The following is a 20,705-nucleotide window of genomic DNA, read 5'->3' as shown; positions in this document are numbered from 1 at the left end:
TTTATGTAGAACGGAGGCGGGCCAAAGTACGGCCGACCAGGCCTTGGAAAGGCATCAAAACTGAAACAGAGAGCCCCCCCCCCCGCACAGCCACAACTTATTACCTGCTAGGGCTGAATAGTCTCTGTTCGCATTCCAGATGACAAAAATGTCATAGAGGAATGCATGCCTGTTTCGTTTGTTATAAGACTGGGACATCACATTAGCGAGACAAATGTGTTTTGAGAGGGGACACCGGGGTTCCCGAATGCCTTTTTATCGCCGCGATGTGCTGCCTCCCGCTGGCGATTCATGGTCATGCAAAGTTCAAAGGAGGGTAAGAAGACAAGAGGTGAAAAACAGGAGGGTTATAAAGAGACAGAGAGAGAGAGAGAGAGAGAGAGAGAGAGAGAGAGATGTTAAAGGAGGAAGGAAGCTGGCCGTGAACATATGCTGCCATTCCGTGCCAAGCGCCACTGGCTCGGCAAACCCACGCATACGCCGCACTGCTGCTGCTGCTGCCACTCCGACGGCAGCACCACGGCACGACTTAGTCAAACAAAGCTGGGGAGATGAATCTGGAAAGAGACGGGGCCTCGCCTGTCTCCGTACCGCCAGACGAGGGCTGCGTATAGCGCGAATAACAAACGCACCCTGAGTGTCTAATCTACAGATTAGTAGCTTTGAGCCACGTTTACATTTACATTTGATTCCTTTTTGATAAAAAATACTTCCCCTAAATAGTGGAATAATCCGGCGATCTTTCTGATCGTCAAGAAAAAGCCGACATTTACATCCAACAGTAAAGGATGAAGGCCTAAACTTATACGAACAAGGCAGACTTAAATCAATAAGTCGGCTCGTAGGGGAAAGATCCTGTTGGTTGAGAGGGTGTCGGGTATTAAAGGCGAATGAATGGACTGAAGAATAGAAGAATATTCTCTGATACTGATGGTATTCTCCGTCTAAGGGCTCATTATGAATGAACACTCACAGTCGAGACGGTTCAATCCAGTTTTCATTGCTTAAACATTTCATAAGCACCACCAGGCTTAAAATTCACAGAAAGGTCAAACACTAATATGTTACAATATTTAATATGATTTTTAAGTTACATCATTTATTTATGAAATGATTTTGTGTAATGAGGCGCTTATATTAACTGCTGCGCTGTGGCTAAGGGGTTTCACAAAGACGTTTCAAATAAAAACTGACCGTGGGTATGATTTTATGTTGCGAGGGGGAAAAGGATGGCTGCAGGAAGGGCAGGAAATGTAGAGGGGGGGGGGAGGATCTGCACGAACAACACTGAGCACAGCTCCCCGGTGGGATTCAAACCAAGGTCAAAAAAAAAAAGAGCAAAGGAATAATACAGGTGATCATCAGTGGCACAGATCCAGATTACACCTTGGTGCACTCAGACTGACACACCCCCACACGTGCGATAGACCCAATATAATAACACAATAATGCAGAAACACCCTCAGATATATCATAAAAACCAACAGAAATCTAATTCTAGGCCCAGCCTGCGTCTGACGTCCAGCCGCCTCACGTGCCACGCCTCTTCCACGCGGACGAATGGGGTCAGTATCGTCACGCTAACATCATCCTCTGCTCCGCTCCGCCCCGCCTTCAGTGAATAGGACGCCGAGCACTGGTGCATATCTACGCAGCGATGGCAAGGGCACCGAGGAGAGAAAATCAATACGATATCTCACCACTAAGCACAATCCCAACTAAAAGCAGCTGGAGTTTGCAGGTTGCTCCATAAACAGGACGGCTTCATCTGGCTGGCCGCTGTGTTGGTGGATTGCTACAGTAATGCACGACAGCACAATGGCCAAGGCGAGGGCCTGCCCGACACACACACGCACACACACACACACACACACACACACACTTACAGCATGCCCCCAGGGTTGGGGAATAGCAATACCAATGAGAAAAACTCATGAGGCAGGAACAGCGATGACAAACGCTGAAAGGAAAGGAGAAGTACCTCTGGACCATTTAGCCCACCGTTACAGTGGACTCACACGCTCTTCCATGTGTGTACAAATGCTCACACATGCACACACACACACATGCAGAAGGGCCTTAAAAATACCTGCTCTAAAAATAGCAGGCAGGAAGCGAGAAGCGAGAAGCGGGAACCGGGTCTGAGGCTATTATTATTATTGCACACACGCCCCGCCTGGTCCCACCAAGGAACGGGAAGAGACTAATGATTTTCCTGGTGCAAGCAATTAAAAAACTATTTGTCACCTGCCAGGCTTGCGAATGACGTTAGGAGCTGTAGCAGCAGAGGCCCACAGAGTAACTCTACATAGTCACACTGCGCACACACACACACACACACACACACACAAAGTGGGTCGGAGCGTAGGAGGAGGTCCAGAGGCAGGAATGGTGCGTTAAAAACAGGTGAAGCCGGAGGGTGACGGACAAAAACAGAGGCCGAGAGAAAATGGCTTCTGATAGAGGAACAAAGTTGGGGAAGCGGCTGATTTATCCGGACAGGCTAACACCGGGTCAGACAGCACCTCAGATCACGTCAGGAAGTCATGTAATATTTAGAATTCAGCCAGTGAGAGTCATTTTCCTGCTGCTCGGCTTCTGGCTCAAATGGAAATGTATATTACCCCCCCCCCCCCTTCCCTCTACCCCACCTTACCATCACCCCCTAAGAGCACAAGAGGAGAGACTTCAACATCCTCACCATCCGTATCCTTGACTCAGCCTTCCATGATCTGTCTCCCCCCCCCTCCGGAGAGGCGTCTGGAAAAGTGCCAATCTGCACCTGTATTCATTTCCTCTGAACTGCTGTAATCCCTGCTGGGTGAATCTGAAAGGTGTGAGGAATCTTAAAGGCAAAGTATTTCCTTTAAAATCATCCTTTTAATTACCTCCTCTGCATTAGAGGGTAAGCGCTAAACACGACGGGGAGATGAGCAACAGCCTGTCAAATCGAAGTTAAGGGGTTCACCGAGGACGCCAACTTTCTTTTTGGTTGTTTTCCCGACTTGAGTTCTCCCATGGCGGGCTTCTGAGAGGGAGGGGGGGGGGGGGGTCTATCCATGGCAGCCCGAATGAGTGTTAGGATGGGCTACACAGGGGGCTGACTGAAGCCTCCTGATATTCATGAGGAATCATCTCCTGAAACTGCCACAGGAGGCAACTCTCAGGCTATAGGAGACAACCTATACGATTGGGAGGGGGTAAGTAAATAATATTGAGACACGCATTATGCTTCCGTTGCACGATCCAGCTATCCGGATCCAGCTTCAAGCATCCACTGGGCTGCAGTAATTTACGAGGGAGCTCGTTAACGTCGGGTGATTTGCACTGCTCGTTTGCGCCTGCTCATCTCGACCAAATGATATTATCTTCTACCTCTAATCTTCTACCTCTAATCCCCCCATTCTCCCAGCACCTCCGCCCCTCCTACCGCTCCTTTCCTCCCCTCCTCTCCTAACTTTACACGTCGCTCGCCTCCTCTCTGTCTCTGTGATTTCTCCGGTTTGCGGGGGTGATTTCTCGGGGGGGGGGGGGGTAGGAGCAGAGCTGTCCCACTGAAGGGTGTGTATGTGTGTTCAATATGACATCCATCCAGATCAAAACAAAGACTAAAAGAAGTCTGCTTTGACTCTGAAGGCTCTCGATGCCCTTGTAGTTACTTTTTCCACTGCCCCCTACTGAGCGAGAATGAGAGCAAACTAAAAAAAGAGAGAGGCTTCTTCTCATAACTTGCAGTGGGGAGGAAGCCCAGCGACTCTGGGGGGGGGGGGGGGGGTTGCAGTGGCAGAAAGAAGGAAGGACTTGGATAGGGGTTGGGGTCAGAACACAAGGAAGGAAAAAAAAGGGATCATAACGGAAGAAAAAGACAAACACATTGTTCATTTAGGGAAGCAAACGGAGCTTTGGAGCTTAGAGAACTTCGTCTTCAATTCAACGAGCTTCTGAAATCTATTTCACCACACTGGCGAAATAATCTTTACCATCTATCTTTCAAAAAATAAAACCCAGCCCTGAGTCTTTTTCAGTCCTCACCGACAGAGGAATTAGCTCGTCTTGAAGCAGACACCCTCATAAAGACAGATATTCACTACCAAAATTGCCAATTACAGAAATTGCAATCAGAGCTGTTGGTTCGTATGTGATGATAAGTGGTAGCTGGTTAAAGGGGAATTGAGATCAATACCCGGCTGAATGCAGAGTGGATACGCTGGCGGTATCCAGCTTTCACACTGACTTATTCCAGCTCTGCTCTTTTGTCTTTAACACACACTTTTTCTGCCCCCCCCCCCCCCCCCCCGACCCTTACCTCTGTCCTTTCCTTCCCTGTCTTCCCCTTTACGACACGTCCAAGTGATCGTGTCGGGATGTCGGCCCTCATCCACGGCTAATTGGGGCTCAGAGGAGTAATCAGGCAGGACAAATCGGACAGTTCTGGTCATTAGCTGTGACCAGTGTTCTCTGGGAAGCTGGGAGATGCGTGCACACTCCTGGCGCCGCGACTGAGCCTGCATACCGCCACGGCCAGATCTCTGGCTTGACATGGGTTGGGGGGGGGGGGGGGGGGGGGGGACACAGAGATTGGCACATCACATTACAGATTTAGTCTGGAGCCACTTAGCTCTTGCGCTTTCTAGCAAACACAAATAAGCCTCGCCGGTGGCAGGACTCTCAGGGATGCTCTTATTGCCTTATGTGTGTGTGTGTGTGTGTGTGTGTGTGTGTGTAGGGGGGGGGGGGGGGGGGGGGACTGCTGGACAGGAACCTCCCACTATTTTAATCCAAATACTGATATCAGAACGAGCCCAAGCTGCTACGCTGGCGGCTGTGTTGTGAGCTGGAGAGCAGAAATAGTAGAAATAACATGTAAAATAGCAATGTCAATAATCATCTTAAAAGTCACGGAATCTAAACCCATCGATGGGCTCTCTGGCGGAAAGCGGGGCGGCGGGTCTCCGGAGCAGGATGAATGTCAATCCACCTTCCTGGCAGAGCCTTAACCTTTCGGGATAACTGAATTATTTAAGCGCTGCATACCTGTTGTGGGCCTCCGCGTCTCAGCCTACGCGCAGAGTGGTTAGGAGTCCGCACGAGTCCATTGCCACGCACACCTCTTTGCCGGGTGGAGTGGAAATGGCAAGACAAATGCAGCGGGGGGATTTGTGATAATTGGCCGTGCTGCTGGGCGAGGCGGCGGGCCGAGATAAAAGGTCGCAGCAGATCAGTCTACCAGGACGAGAGGAGGTTCTGTGTGACCCCTGGGCTTGAGCCCAACTTCTCCCTGTTTCTTTATATTTGGCTAAAGGGCTCCAGGGGAGGTTTGGGGGGGGGGGCAATTAATGAATCAACAAAGCAACCTTGAATTTGTTTAGAAGTTAGACGCCTCAGTGTCAGCTTAGCATTAGCTCTCAGGAAACAGAGCAGGAGAAAAAAACCCAAAGGTGTTTGACGGGGATGGGTAACGTCAGATGAACCGCATCCGTGTGCGTCCGCACAGCGAGGAGGAGACGCGGAGGATGCCTGTGAAGCAGCTGTTCTCCTCGTGGCGGAGAGCGCGGGGGCCTGCCAGCAGCAGCGTGCTTCTGAGAACGCCAAGGTCTCCCACCGTGGGAAGGTAAAAACGAACAGCAAAACCACACACACTCAGGAACACACAACAGGGAAGCGTGTGTGCACACTCTGAAAGGATACAGAAACGCACACTGACGTGGAATACGCCGCCACCTTCTCCTGCCAGTCCAGAGTCGAGGACTCGAGCCGAACAGTCAGGTGGAAGATGTCAAATTCATACGCCGCAAATCTGATCTCATGCTCGGTCGGGGTGGATTTCCATTTGATACAAACAACAGCCTGCATAGCTAAAGGCAATTATATTTCTACTGCCTCCATTTGCCCTGAGGTTGTAGACAGTCAGTCAAAACCTCCCCAGGTTTTACAGCCTCTCAGACCTCTCAGTGAAATCAACAGAACGGTTCCTCGGCTCATCCATGATTTACCTCGGTGAAATATTCATCGTGTGGCCTCGCTGTAGTTTTTGACGCATCTGATGTGAATCCGAACCTGACAGCGCCGCTCCGTCACCACGCATCACCTGAGCCACTGCCAATCCGGCAGCTGTCTCCCGGCGCTCAGCACAGAGGTAACTAAACTGATCCGAATGAGTAAAGGAGTCGGGCAGATATGAAGAGTCCAACTGTCTGCCTCTAGCCTGCAGGCATGTCTGCTTTGGGTCTACAGCGACTGCGTCACGCCCACAGATCATCGCAGCAAAAGGAGCTATACTCAACTTTTCCCAATCAATTAGCCGGAGAGAGAGAGCGAGAGCGGCCTCTGCCCTTCCTGGTGATTTACCCCGGTGATGTGTGTGTGTGTGTGTGTGGGGGGGGGGGGATCCGAACAGAACCTGCTGACAGGGTTGGCCAGATGTTTTGATCTTTGGAGATGCAGTGACGCTGTTAGGAGAGGTGGATGGTGTGGGCGTTCAAAGGGCCAAGGTGAGTTTTAATAAATTAACACAGCCCCCCCCCCCCCCCTACAGAAAAAAAGTAAAAAAAGAAAAGAAAAACTGTGTAAAAGTTGGAAAGGTTTAAGATCCATCTGTGGAACAGTGCAGACTTTTCTCTACCCGCTCAATGAAATCACCTTTGAATTGTTCCATGAATTAATATTCCCGAAACACCGTCTAATGGCGCTGGAATGATCACAGGGACAACAGCGGCGACTAATTTCACCTGCATAACACTTATTCAAGTGGTTCCAAAGTCATTATAGTCTGAAGGTCTAATGTAATAAGAAAAATGTGACTGCGGCGAATAGCGATATTAATAATGTATTCATGTGAGACAGAGCGCCGAGCACAGCAGCCTAATCTGAGACGGAGAAAGTGATAGCTGTGAAGAAACAAGGTCGTCAGCATTCCCTCCTGCCTTAGCAGTCATTTCATTATCTCATCCCTCTCTCCTCCTCTTTAAAGCAGGGGAAGCGGGAGAAGCTATTGACCCCTCTCTGTGTTCGTGGCAGGCAACAGGACAAATGAAGCTTCCCCCTCAGACCCCCCTCCGTATTAATATCATAATTATCCCCACCTCCGTGCCCCCGCCGATCAGCCCGAGCTCCACTGTCTGATTTGATGGAGAGGCGCACGCGGGGAATTACATTCGATTAGCACTAAACAAGAGAAAGGTTCACGGCGCAAGGGAATCAATCTTTGACAGGACGGATCATGGTTGTGTGTGTGGTGACGGCTCCCGGTTGGAAACGGAGGCTGAAGCTCATGAGGGTACGCCTTTAGCCGTGTTCCCGGTGTGAACGCACACTGTTTACGACGGCCCGAGGACTCGGGAAGTTTCCGTTTCTTTACTTCTTTACCGAAGCTTTTGAAATGGATGGTTTTTGAGTGACAAACCACACAGCCTGCTCTGGGCTGGGCTCCATCTCAGCAGCAATTTGGATTCAATGTTTGCAACCCCAGATCGCTGCGGCGGCACTTTCCCCTCGGTCGCAGCCATTTGCGGGGACGGGCCAGACATTTTAAAGTGGTCTAATGCCACAGAGAGGTGGAGGCAGCTTTGCGGGGGGATGAGCAGATTTAGAGTGAGAGGTGAAGAGAACAAAAGAAAATGAATGGAGCGAGCGGACCCCCACTTGCAGGACTTCATCTCCGTCCCCTGTCTCATTACCCGGGTTCTGACTCAATAAAGAGTGGATAAAGGGTAGATAAAGAGCCACACACCCAGACTCACACCTCCACCCAAACCACCACTCCCTTCCACCAACCTCACACTGCCTGGGGATCATGCTTTTTTTTTTCCCCTCAATGTCACACACACACACACACACACACACACACATATACACACCATCCTCTTTCTCCCCATTCTGGTGTTTTTTCTCTCTTTCAAATCTTTTAATCCATCTTTCTCTCCAGGACTCTCTTCAATGTCTTTTTTTAGCCCAACTTTTTAAAAGTTGTGTCCATCTCACTCACTCTCTCATGCACAGTCCGTCTCTCCCCTCTGTGTCCTCTGTGTTCCCTCCCCGTCGCTGCGGTGTAATGGGAGTTATTTTCATCCCTGTCTCTCCGTGACTGCAGCCGCTGGATGGCTGGATATTTACATTTTTCACTCACTGGTGACCTTTTCCCTGTTGCTACTCTGGGAGCTCCAGTCTCCTTGGTGCTCGGCTGGTGACAGGATATTGCCTGCAAATCTCATATGAACGCGGAATATGGGCACAAAGGGGGTCACGGACAGAGGGGTGGAATACAGACAGACAGACAGACAGACAGACAAACATAGATGAAAGATAGATAGATGGGTAAACAGACAGAGTGACAAACAGAGCGATAAATAGTTAGACAGATAGTGATGATAGATGGAGAGATAGACAGACATATAGAGGGACAGACAGAGTGACAGACAGAGAGATGAATAGATGGACAGATATAGATGATAGATGGATAGATAGATAGGCAGGCAGACAGCGTTAGACAGACAGAGAGAGATATATATTCAGAGAGACAAAAAAAATAAAGGGTGGGCGAGGGAAGAAACCGAGACCCACTATCTCTCGTCTGACCGAAAATGGCTAATCTATCTGCATTTGCAGCGATATGGACTGACGGGGTGATCTTTTACCCCTCGTGTCATCTTGATTGCGATGTCTTGTCAGCACAGATGGTCTGCAATAAACCTCCCGAAAGGAGACACATAAATCTGGGGCGCCCGAAATGCTCAGTGCAAAAAGAAAATACCAACTAAATGTATTTTATCGGGTGGCAGGGAAACAAGTTTTTTCTTTTTTTTTGTTGAATGAGCGGATGTGTTTGCTGCACACCAGGGCCTTGTGAGATCTGCTGACCAGAGGAGATGCAAAGGGCAAGGGATTCGACTCGCCGGTTGCTCTGAGCCGATGCTCTGCAATAACAGTCAGTAGACTCCTCAAAGTTTAATGAGTGTTTGTATCTTAAGATCAGTAGAGAGAGGTGTGGATATTTAAAGCTCACGATTCCTGCATCCCCACTTTGCAGAGTGTCCGGGTGCTCCTGAACGTCTGCACGAGTCGTCGTGTTACTTTAGTCTTAAAACAACACCAGCATCCCCGTCTGTTGTTTGAGAGACGTCAGTCAGCATCGATGGGCTTCCCTTCCATTAGCAGCAACAACCAACACTCCTGTCTCTGAGCTAAAAAAAATGCTTTTTCCTTTTTTGTTCAGATGAAGCTAATTTGAGGATCTCGAGGATTTAGTCTCAATTAGTCAAATCGAGCCTTCAGTATGAAATTCCATCTTTGTGCTAGACATGTTGTGTTTATACACGGCACGGCACGGGGAAACAAAGAGGACATTTCCTCCCAGAAAGACTGTAATTTTAGACTGAAAAAGGTTCGGAATGGAAACGGAAAATGATTATAGGTTCGTCCTCCAGCACTTATTTTGAGGAGGAGAGGGCAACTGTTCTTTTCTAGTCCAGATTAGAGAAACGATTATTAAAGCAGACGGAAATGACTTCAAAGGAAATGGGTCATTCTAGTGTGGTATCAGAGAAAGATTGAGTATTCCTTAAAAGAGCTCCCAATACCAGTCCACAAGAGCTCGAGAACATCAACACCAATATTCCCAGCTGAAATATTACGTTCCGGCTAACTAAAGAGTGTGTCCTTCCAGAATAACAAGAATATTTTTCCATTTACAATGATTCCACATTTATCTTGCTGCCATTGCTCTGGCTTTTGGAAGCTGCCGTGGCTTTAATCAGTCGGAGGATGTGTTTTAAAAGAAAATCTGAGCATCTTTGCAGCTTGAAGCCGGAAGAGATGGAGAGACATGCTTTTTTTCTGGCAGTCAGAGTACTACAGCTGCTGTTTCAGGGCCTTTGCAATAGGAACGCTAATCGTTTTGATTTGTATTTAAGCATTGGTGAGTCCGTCTTTGTCCCTGTTGATTAGATGACAAATGGATTCGTCTTCTGGGCCTTTTCAGTACAGCGGGGATGCTGTGACAATACCTGTCTTCAGAAAGATACAACTTATGTGTAACGGAACTAGCGGCACAGTCGCCAAAAAGCGTCTTTGTTGCTATCTATCTATGGAACAGAGAGCTACACATAATAATTGCTGCCCCTCCGCTGGAGATCGGGGACTTTTTCGGAGCTTGTCTGGAGTGCGTGAGCGATCAGACGCTGACGTGAAACGATGAGTAAAGACCCGAGGTAAAGAGTGGGAACGCTGGAACCAGAGTTTTTATGAAGCGACAGGATTCATGAATGATCGAGCGTACAGAGGCCGCTGTAGACGATGCGCCGCTCGTTGCCCGGGGCAGATCTCTGTGATTGTTTCTCGTCCATGTGCCCCCAAGCATTAATTAAGAAATCAAATTCTGCGTCGCCGTCTTGAGTGTTTATTGACAAACTGCCACCGCAATAGATATATAGATATATGGACAGGCAGATGGACAAAGACGCATCAGCTCCACATACCTCTGGTCTTGTGTTTTATGTTCCCTGAAAGTCGTACATATCAGGCACCTTCAAACAATAATAGCTGCCATGCTAAATGAGAATGATGAGATATATTGGGGGGGGGGGGGGGGGAATCAAAAGACTGCTATTTACAACCACTCAGCCTGCAGACTTGACGACCCACTGTAAGCACACTCGGCCGTACAGGGAACCTTTTCCATCACACTTTTACTGCCCATCACTGCAGCTGTTAGACAGGGGAGATGGGCAAAGCTTTTAGCAGAGCGAGATACCGTCCTCGCGCTGGACGGCGAGCATGGGCAATGCCATCAGAAAAGAGAACGACTGGGAAAAGGATAAGGGAAATGGAGGCTGGCGGGAGAGGGAGGTGGCGAAGGGGGGGGGTTGATGTCTGCCTGCTGGCTGTCAAAAGGAAATGCTTCGGCTAAATGGAAACTGATATCACGCCACGAGTTTCTGCTGCTTCTCCTCGTGGATGGGCTGGGAAGACGAGGAGTGAAAAGCGACGAAAGCACGGGGGAACTGCAGAGGAGAAGAAAAGGAGCGCTTACCTGGAGCAGCCAGTAGCACCTGCGGTGGAAGGTGGGGATGATGGAGGAGTGGACGTAGCAGCCATACAAACACTGGAGGGAAGAACGGAGAGGGAGACAGGAAGACAGGATGTTAAGCAACAGTCAAGTACAAACAGTAGGCTGACCTCCCTGCTGACCCTGATTCTGTTGCCATGACCTTTGACCCGCTGACCCTCTCCTCCTGATAGTAACTCCCACGCGGACCTGCTGGCAGATGGTCAAGCTATTGTTCTGAAACAGGCTCAAAGGAGACCGAGGATCTCAGCAGCGTCCCAGCATCGCCTCACGACTCCTTCATTCCTTTCCTTTTCCACCCTGCTTGGAAAGAGACCCTGACAGAATGATTCCTTATCCCCCCCCCCCCCCCCCCCCCCACCACATCACCCTGTAGGGCACATAACTAAAGCACAGTGTTATATCCTTATCGTAAACAGATAATACTGCGCCTGGGGGCTCGTTACCGTGGAGAGAGCCAGGCAGGGCTGATAACGCCTCCCAGTATCGGGCATGAGGGCCAGGAAACATTTTTCAACAGGCAGCAGCGACAAACGTGGCAAAGCGCCATGCAGTGAGGGATAGGAGCAAGGTGGCACTTATCCTTCTCCAGTCCTTACTCCTCCTCCACCCTTCTCTGGGAGACCCATGCCCCCCCCCCCCCCCCCGGCTCCCAGGTGGTCCAGAGGAATGGCTACCCTGATTTCACTTGTTCAAAACAAAAATCTGCCCCTCCACACATCCCCAACCCTCAGCGCCCAAGAAAAAGGCTGGGATTTTATAGGGTACAATATTTGTGTGAGCGCAATGCTCTTCAGACAGAATGCTTGGCTCTTAAAGGAATAAATCAAATCAGCATGTCAGAAGGTTTGAGCTGGACTCGAATCCACTTTGGTTTTACGGTTTGCTCTGCCGTCTGAAGAGATGACAGGTCGGGTGACATATACATCCAGTGCATATATATAAAAGGCAACGACTCACTGCCTCGTTATAAAAGCTGTTGTGCTTTCAGTAACTTAAAGCTGCAGGATGTAAAAAAAAAAACCTTTTGTGAGCGACAGATGTGTGAAAAATCCGACGCCTTTAGCCCCACCTAGTGCTCCAAAGGCTATTTGCAAGAATCCACCATGCCTGAGTTCGAACAACCAATCGGAGCCCGGAGGAGTGTCTGGCAGAGTCTTAATCACTCTCGTGCACTCGCAGCCTGCAGCATCCCCCCCCCCCCCCCCCCCCACCCAACATGCTCTCACTTGGTCAAGCATGGCAGGCTTTTGGAGGCAGGGCTGGAACCCGGTGTAGATGGGGGTAGAGGGAAGGTGGAGGTGGGACATGGGGGGGGGGGGCTGAGGATGAAGCTTAGGTGATAAATAGGTTCTTCGAATTGTTTTATGTGCTTATTTAGTCAAACCAGTTAAAGTAAGCAAGGCTGAAACAAAGTCACTGGTTCAACACTCATTTTGCAAAAATCAAAGCATCTGATTAATTATAAAAGAATGCCACAGCGCAGCACGGTGGGGGCACAAACATGTGTGCCCGGGCGTTTCCACGCTATGGCAGATTCACAAACACGAGACGTACCCCCCCCACCCCGACTCTTCCTCCAGGTGTTCCATTGTTCCAATCGCATCTATTGTGAGCTGATTTCAATACAAGCGAACTCTGGGTGTGAGTTGCAGATAGTGGAGGCGCGCAGGCTTCCTACTGTTCTTATTTTTTTTGCTGTAGTCTCATCCATTACAGCTGTCTGAAATAGGATGTATGCCTCCTCCCACTCGCGGAGAACTGCCATCCATTACTCCATGCTGGCAACAGACAGGCACTTCCTCCCACTCCCACAGTGCATTGAACATCACATTACTACAGTCAGCCACAACTGCTAGCAGCTCACATATTTCTGCTGTGCAGTTTTGGACGTATTTCTGTCATAAGCTGTGTTTCTGTGCACTTTTCTTTTTTTCTTTTTTTTTAGGGATTAGGCAATTGTGATGCAATGAAACACTAAACAGTTTATTCCTGTCACTAAAGGCGTGTGAAAAGGTGCTTACAAACAGATGCCACGTTCTCTCGATTCAAAATGTGACTCCGCTGACACTTGCTTTTCACGCTGTGCATGCGCTACATGAACTTGCTGTCTTGTCGATCCTGATTACAGATGCTTTATTGATATATCTTGGTTGATGCCGTTCTGGCCTAAAGCGCCTGGCCCTGCCGGGAACTGGCTGTGTGCGGTCGGAAGAGGCGATGGCGCGCTCCTCAGGATTGACGGGTGGGCCAGAGAGACAGGCCTCTTGCCACTGGGGCAACCAGGGAGCAAATCAATGAGCCCTCAAGCTGCTTTCCACCTCCCTCCGTTCACTCCATTCCACAACCGTACAGAGCTTAAAGCGTAGCGCAACTGTTGCACCTGTCAGCGCCGATACACAGTCGACACGGACGACGCTCGTGCACTATGCATGCTCAGAATTGTACAGTATAAGTGTAAAACTGCATCCTCCCACTCACAAGCAGATGTATTCACAGATCACACCTTCAGGCACCGACCCTCGTGCACCAATAGACGGCGATGGAAAGGCCAGCCATGTACACAAAGCTCATCGTACGCCGGCGCTTATCAGTAATTCAGCACGCATCTCAGTTACTGGTGTTTCTGCTGCACTCTGCATGCTGAGTGTCTGGGTGACAGCGGCGGGACCATTATTTGTTGTCTTTGGGCTGTGACAGACGACAGCTCGTCACAGGGCAAGCAATTAAATCATAATTATACACACATAAACACACATCCTCCCATAAAAAAGAGCAGGATCCCAGCGTGTCACCGTGAAGAGCTCGGTGACACAAAAACAGAGGAGGTACGCAGACGCACACACACACACACCCTTGGGGTGTTGAAGCGGTCCGGAGTGGAGCAGGACTGCAGTTCAGACGGGGCAAGCGACCAGACGACCCGGTGATAAACAGTTCAGCCTAAATAAGGGCCTTCAGACACAAAGGCAGATACCCCCCCCCGGCTTGCTTGTTACCCAGGCAACACCTCACTTAAATTCATCCATCATGTCTGACAGGTGTCAAGCACAGCTAGAGATGGCTTCGTGAAATGTAAAGTCTGCAGCGGCCAAGCTGGAGCTGCTTATAATGAGACTGAGCGAGCGGGGAAACGCTCTCATTAGACCATCATGATGCGTGGAGACAGTTCTAATCAGAGTGTAGCACCTTATTTATGTCGGCAATTGGCTTTCCCCCCCCCCTCCCTGCAGCGATGACAATATCTCACTGTCAGCGAGCGCCACACATTTGTCTGTCTGTCTGTCAGTCCAATCGGGGAGAACGTTTGTGCCCTTGTACTCGTATCTTCACAACTTAACATCACATCATCCAAGCCGAATCGCTCAAGGACGGCGCCGGCCTTGACTCCTGTGCGATTCGTGCCTCCTTTAATATTTCAATGCGAGTTCAATATATCATCACTCGCCGTTGCGCTGTTTGCACAGCGCGTACGTAGCCGGTAAGGTTACGTCCGGCTCGCCGATTCTTCAGCGTGAATGCATGACTACTGAGATGGTGAACTTTTCTGCGCCTGCATGTTTGCATACGCCTGTTCACGAGGATGCCCGGCGCAGGTGATTGGCTGCTCGTGCAGCAGCCAATCAGGCAGCACTATCAAACCACATCCAGCGAGGCAACACAAAATCCATACTCAATAGAGATTCATGGACCATGCAAGATTCAAGGGACCCTGGCCATTGGCAGCATCCATGATGACTATTGATCACCCAGCGATTCTCTACACAGATGTGATTAGATGACTTAGGGATGAAAAGTGTCACTTCCAGTTTGGAGGATGAGCTTATTTTTCGACTGATACCATATTGCTCCGCGTTTCGCCTGCTCTCTTTACAGTCAGCCGGGCTGCTCTTCCCGAGTTGCTCAGCAGGAATCAAATAATCTGTAATGTCTGGCAGGATGGCACAATACCCAGACAGCCTATGTATATAAACAAAATGCACGGCGCCCGCACGTTGCTCGCACGATGGCCGCGGCTCAGTTCCGTCTCGATTAAGATTCTTCTCCTTCTCCACACCCCTTTAAATAAGCCGCGACTTAATTTGTAACAGTATCATTCTTCAGCGCATCTGAAGACTTAAGCAATGGTTGATGAGGCATTATACATAATAAATCAAAAGAGGCTTAGATTTATATCCCTGCTACTCTCTGTTGGACCAGCTGCAGCCTCTAAATCAGTCGAAAACTGAGTGGGCTACAAAATGAATTGGCAGGCTGCACCCGAGCCGAAGGAGAAAATGAAAAAACAAACCCAAATTCCTCAACAAAACAAAACAAGCGGCGCGGCGGAAAAACACATGCGTTATGGAAATGACCAGCTGCTAAAAATAGCACACTCATTGTTGCGATCAACACAAATACTTGATAAACAGGCCCTGAAGAAGAAAAATTAATTAGCCACACTGGACTCGTAAACACGGCTAGGCATCACGTTCAGGAGGAAAACAACAACAGCGACGAGGCGGTTAGCGAGGAACCTTTGACCGCCCGCCACAACGCTTTGACCTCCGTCCTGAGGCTGAGGAAGACAAGAACAAACTCAAGAAGAAGAAGAAGAACTCTGCTGATGGACACGAGACATCAACGACGGGAAGGGGGAGTATAGGTGACAGGAAAGAATAGACACAGAAAAGGGTGGGGGGGTGCTTTAGCACATGCCAGAGGAGGCTGATGCTCATAACCATGCACGCCTGTCTCCCTGACTGAAGACACGGCGTCTGTTGATGCTAATGCTAGCCAGCTGGGCTCGCAGCCAAAGGCATTAAGTGGAATCGAATTCCACCAAACTAGCTTTAATCAGCAGGTTTTTAAGGTTAGAATTACTCTCGCTCTCCTCCAGCCTGCTGGCCAAGGTTAAAGCAGACGCAGGCGGTGGCTGGGCTCGGCTAATGGGATGGAAGAGTGGCACCAGGCGTGCCACCGTGCCCCGACACGCCCACAGCCACACGCACACAAAGGCACAAACACAGAGCTACGCCTCGTGGTGCGTGCCGAGCGACGCCGGCAAAAATAGCGGGCGTCCACACGCACACAGTTGTTAGGAGTGCAACTTTATCTGCACGAATGTGGGTGTGAAGGATAAAGAGACGCACGCAAACGTGCACAATGCACACAAGCATAACGACCCAGAAATCACAGCCAGACATGCAGAAAGTCTCCATCGTTAAAACATCTAAAAGAGAGTAAGTGTCCAAACATGTGTCACATATATAGCTCCTCCTCAGGCCGGTAAATGATTCGACAGCACGAGGTAAAAACTGCCAACCTAAGCGAAGAGTGAAAAGATGGATGCAGGCAATAAATCTAAGGTAAGGGCTTTACAAGGCTGACGATCTGTGTCTCAATAAGTGAATCAGACGAGCAACTAAAGGACATAAAGCATACCAACACGTAGAATACACAGACCTGGGCCTGCTCTCTGTTACTATAGCTACACTGGCTTTAAATGAATAAAGGTCTCTTCATTTAAAGCAAGCCTAACAACGATGCAAGAAGCCTGCGAATCAAATAGAGGAGACGAGGCCCAGCCTTGACATCGGCCCACGTTGACGCCTGTCAACAGAGGAAGGCTCACTAAAGCTCGCAGCGGGAGTCGTGCTTTCACCTCGGAGACGGGCGGCCGATTATGTTAGCGCAGGTCTGCATTTTTTTGATACTGTTGCAAATTCATTTCTGTAAGTTGCTGTATCTTTATGAAGTAAAATTGCTTTTGTTAAAAGTTAAAAGTCAGCAAATTAGAATAACGCGAAGGACGACAGGTAACAAATGGCTCCTATGTGTTCGTATAATGGGTAAAACGGCAAATGGAAAGCAGCCATTAGCTCAAGACACCACTTCCTTATCCCCTAAACTTTGAGTTGACCTTTAGATTTCCTGACTGACATGTAAAAAAAAAAATCATCTTGCAGCTAAAAGAGTAATGGGCATCTGTTTACATTATGAGCCTGGGAGCTATTAACCATGACAGGCACCTCGTTCCATTATAAGACGGAGTAATGGATACGGCAATCAGCTTAGCGTGCCACACTTTAAAATCTGAAGGTTAGAGGTCAGGCCTTGGCTGTTATTTTTACTGGGTGAGTCGAATCGAAAAAGACTTTCCTGTACCTCGTCTCTCCATCACGCTGAGTCAAACTCAAATGTAAGTGCTGGAGAATAGCCAAAGGTGTATCAACGGCGAACACGGGTACGAACTCGGGAGAATGGAAACAGACATGTAGGGCAAAGTTAAAGGAACGGCAGGTGAGCTCTCTCTCTCTCTCTCAAAAAAAAAAAGAACGACCGGGCTTTTATCCTGATTTTGTAACTGGTACTCAAGGTGTGTATTTAACGTTAAACAATTAATCAATAAACGCCTCGCATGGCGAAGCGGCTGCTTAATAAACATAGATGGCAGCGTTTGAGTCCGTGTGGCCACACATTAACCTTCCCCTGTGTTAGCTGAGGCAAGGATAAAAGAGCCAATGTGTGGAAAAGAGGAGCACGTCCTCTGCATTAATGAGGGCTAACTATCCAACACACCGCCCCCCCCCCCCACCTGAAAACACACACACACACAGCCAAACACAGGGCGGAAACCTGCCGACGATGACATCACAGGCTCAGCCTGCCCACCGCGGGTTATGTCAGGCAGACATGCTGCCTAATTGTAAGAGAGAGCCCAGATTTGTAATGCTCCACAGTTCTGTTAGGGCTGATTAGCGGCGGCTGGCGGCTTCTCCCTCTGCCGTGATCTATAGGCACTCCAAATTCCCAATATCTCCGGTGTGAGCAAGGAAGAGCTGAGAGAGACTGTAAATCACGACAAATCCTACTGAGCGGAGGACAGGAAAAAATGGATGGATGGGATCGGGCAGAGAGAGAGAGAGAGAGAGAGAGAGAGAGAACACAGTTACGTGGAAACATGAAGAGGGGAGAGAAATTGAGAAAATAATTGAGGACAGGTGATGAGAGAGGGAGCGGTGCACACAGAGGAGGAGGGAGCAAACATCAGGGGGGGGGGGGGGGGAAGACGAGAGAAGAGGAAAGGAGATATGATTACCAAGGAAATAGCCAAAAAGAGAGAGAAAGAGAGAGTGTGGAGCAGACAAAGAGGAGAAAGAGCATGGGAGGGAAGAAAGGCAGTGGGAGGACAGAGGGAGAGAGAGAGAGAGAGAGAGAGACAGAGAGAGGAGAGGATAGAATGAATGCTAACAGGGAGCCCAAACTCAGTACTGAAGCTTTATCCTTCACAGGCGGAGGAGCAACAATCGCAAACACATTTTCTCTCGCCCCAGCCCTAAGAGAGATAAAAAAGCAATTTGTATTCTATTCCTATTCAGCGTCGCTTGGCCTGTTTCTCTGCCGGCGTATTTGTAAACACAGCTTTGTCAGAGCAGCTTAATCTTCCCAACACAAACGCCGACTTCAGGAGGGAGGGGCAAGGAAGGGGCGAGGAGGGGAGAGCAGCGGCGAGGAGAGAGGAGGGTAAAGGACAAAGTGAGGAGGAGGTGGGAGGGGTCAGAGGCTAAAGGTCGAGAGGGGTCGGTCCCGGCGTTTAGGATGCTCAGGTGTCAAAGTCTGTATGTCCCACAAACAAAGACACACTCACATACATTGGCTGACACATGCCCCCGCCCCCTTGTCGCCGTTCTACCCAATCAGATCACAGGCAAAGAAGCAATAGAACCGGCGTTCCTCATTTCACGGCCCGAGCGTGACAGATGGAGGAGGTGGCCCTTGTGCTTCCTTAACTGTTGCCATGCCCCTATATAGTATTTGTGCAGAACATTTAGCTGGGGGGGGGACCCAGCCGAAGCACCTTCTGCCAGCCACGGGTCAAACCGCACCATCACGTGGGAGGACAAGCACCGTTCTGCAGCCGACTATACGTTAAGGCTGAGAGAATGAAGGAGAGAGAGTGAAGGGGGGGGGTGCTCAGGAGTGTCGATCGTCTGGGTGAATATTCGCTCACAGAGGCGTGAAATTAGGCAGCGAGACACCTGCCAATATTCATTGCATTAAAGTGCACCAGACCCCCCCCCCCCCACCCCACCCCTTGGCCTTCCGAGTTCTTCTCTCATTGTAATTCTCCATGCACTGAGACATTTTTATTACGGCACACGTTGCATAATTAAAGACCGATCGCTGCCAAAATCCACCCCGGCATCGTGTGCTAGACGCCGCTCCACTTCAGTGCAGGCTTCGCCGGCTTCTGGGGGCTTTGCCGCTCCTCGCTCCTTCTGGAACCCGCGGGGGGGGGGGGAACCAGGTAGAACCACGCTGGACAGCCAGACCCGGCGATGAGATCGCTGGGACTGACAGCTATGACAGTCGCAACGTCGAGATAGATCAGAACCTATTTTGCCTCCAATGCCATCTTGTGTCTATGCAACAATTCATCCGAATGAATTTAAAGAAATAGAAAAATAAGCCCGGCTGCGGAGTCGATTCTCGGTTTGTGTCTATCAAGGCTTTCTGAAAGGTCAACAGCATCACACGGAAAACAAGTGTCTCCTGGAGCTGCCAGCTACATAGATTACCTGACTGATTTGCTGAAGCACACATAATATCGACAGAATGCTACCGGAGAACCGAGCCGACTTAACCGCTGCCATGGTTACAACAGGTGCTGACCCAAGACAAAAAGGTCCTTTGTGGAATATTAATGTCTTCATGCCACTGTAAGCAGATCGTCAAGGAGCTCTTACTATATGTATAGACACAGCCCTTCAGACAGAGGCAAAGCCGAGCACACGAAAGGTAGATCTGGAGAGAAGGGAGTGCAACAAACAGACAGAGAGAGAGAGAGAGAGAGAGGCAAAGAAAGACTGGGGATGTGGCAGAGACACAGCAGGCAGATGGAGGAGCCCGAGAGCCCCCGGGCAGCCCTGTGATGAAGACAGCGGGGGAACGCCACTGAAGGAGTCCGTGTTATGTTCAGATTGCGACGAGGAGAATGGAAGGGCGGCTGGTCATGATGGTGGCGGCATCCAGGCAGGAGCGAGGGAGCAAGAGAGAACGAGAGAGAGAGGGGAAGAAAATCTATCGGTACTCCAAGAAAAGAGGGAAAGGAACGCAAATGAAATGTGACATTTTAATTCAGAGGGTTTCTTCTGCCTGAGTTATTATGAGATGTTTGTAAGCTGGTTTGCTCATGCGTCCCCCCCCCTGGCCTCGTGCCCGGCTCCCTCTCACTGAGGAGGCCTATGTCGCTAGCTTGCCTTTATCTGAGCTGCACAGCAGGGGGGGGGGGGGGGGGTTTGCTCTCTGCCACCATCCTCTTTGATCCTCCCACCTCCACCATGGCCGACTCGCTGCATCCCCTCATTACTCCCTCTCTCCCCGTTTCCTTCCTCCACCATTACTCATATGCAAAATTAGCCCTGTTGCTGCTTTGATATGACCAAAGTCCTCCATGCTGCCTCCACTCTTCATTAACTGTGATCCTCTAATCTGGAAGGCGAAGGTTAGTTTCGGCTTCACAGGAACACTTGTGGATGCGGCGCCACGCCAGCGTCGCGCCCTGTGAAATGATAAGAGCCGAGAGGGCAGAGAAACAGTAAATACATGAAGGAGCATTAAATACGTGCATGAGAATGGGATGCAAATAGACATTATTAAA

At 49.6% G+C, this 20,705-nt stretch overlaps 1 protein-coding gene across 1 annotated transcript in view; it reads right to left on the bottom strand.

Annotated features, from left to right (window-relative positions):
* Positions 1 to 20,705, bottom strand: part of camta1a (calmodulin binding transcription activator 1a) — a 247,302-nt gene that overhangs the window by 35,707 nt on the left and 190,890 nt on the right. Inside the window, exon 6 of the mRNA XM_068744294.1 lies at positions 11,027 to 11,098. Within this exon, the coding sequence (XP_068600395.1) occupies positions 11,027 to 11,098 (72 nt within the window). The remainder of the gene's footprint in view (positions 1 to 11,026; positions 11,099 to 20,705) is intronic.

This window comes from Brachionichthys hirsutus, chromosome 2 (genome assembly GCF_040956055.1).
Source record: "Brachionichthys hirsutus isolate HB-005 chromosome 2, CSIRO-AGI_Bhir_v1, whole genome shotgun sequence".
Classification (NCBI taxonomy): domain Eukaryota; kingdom Metazoa; phylum Chordata; class Actinopteri; order Lophiiformes; family Brachionichthyidae; genus Brachionichthys; species Brachionichthys hirsutus.
This window is presented reverse-complemented; position numbering and strand designations above follow the sequence as displayed.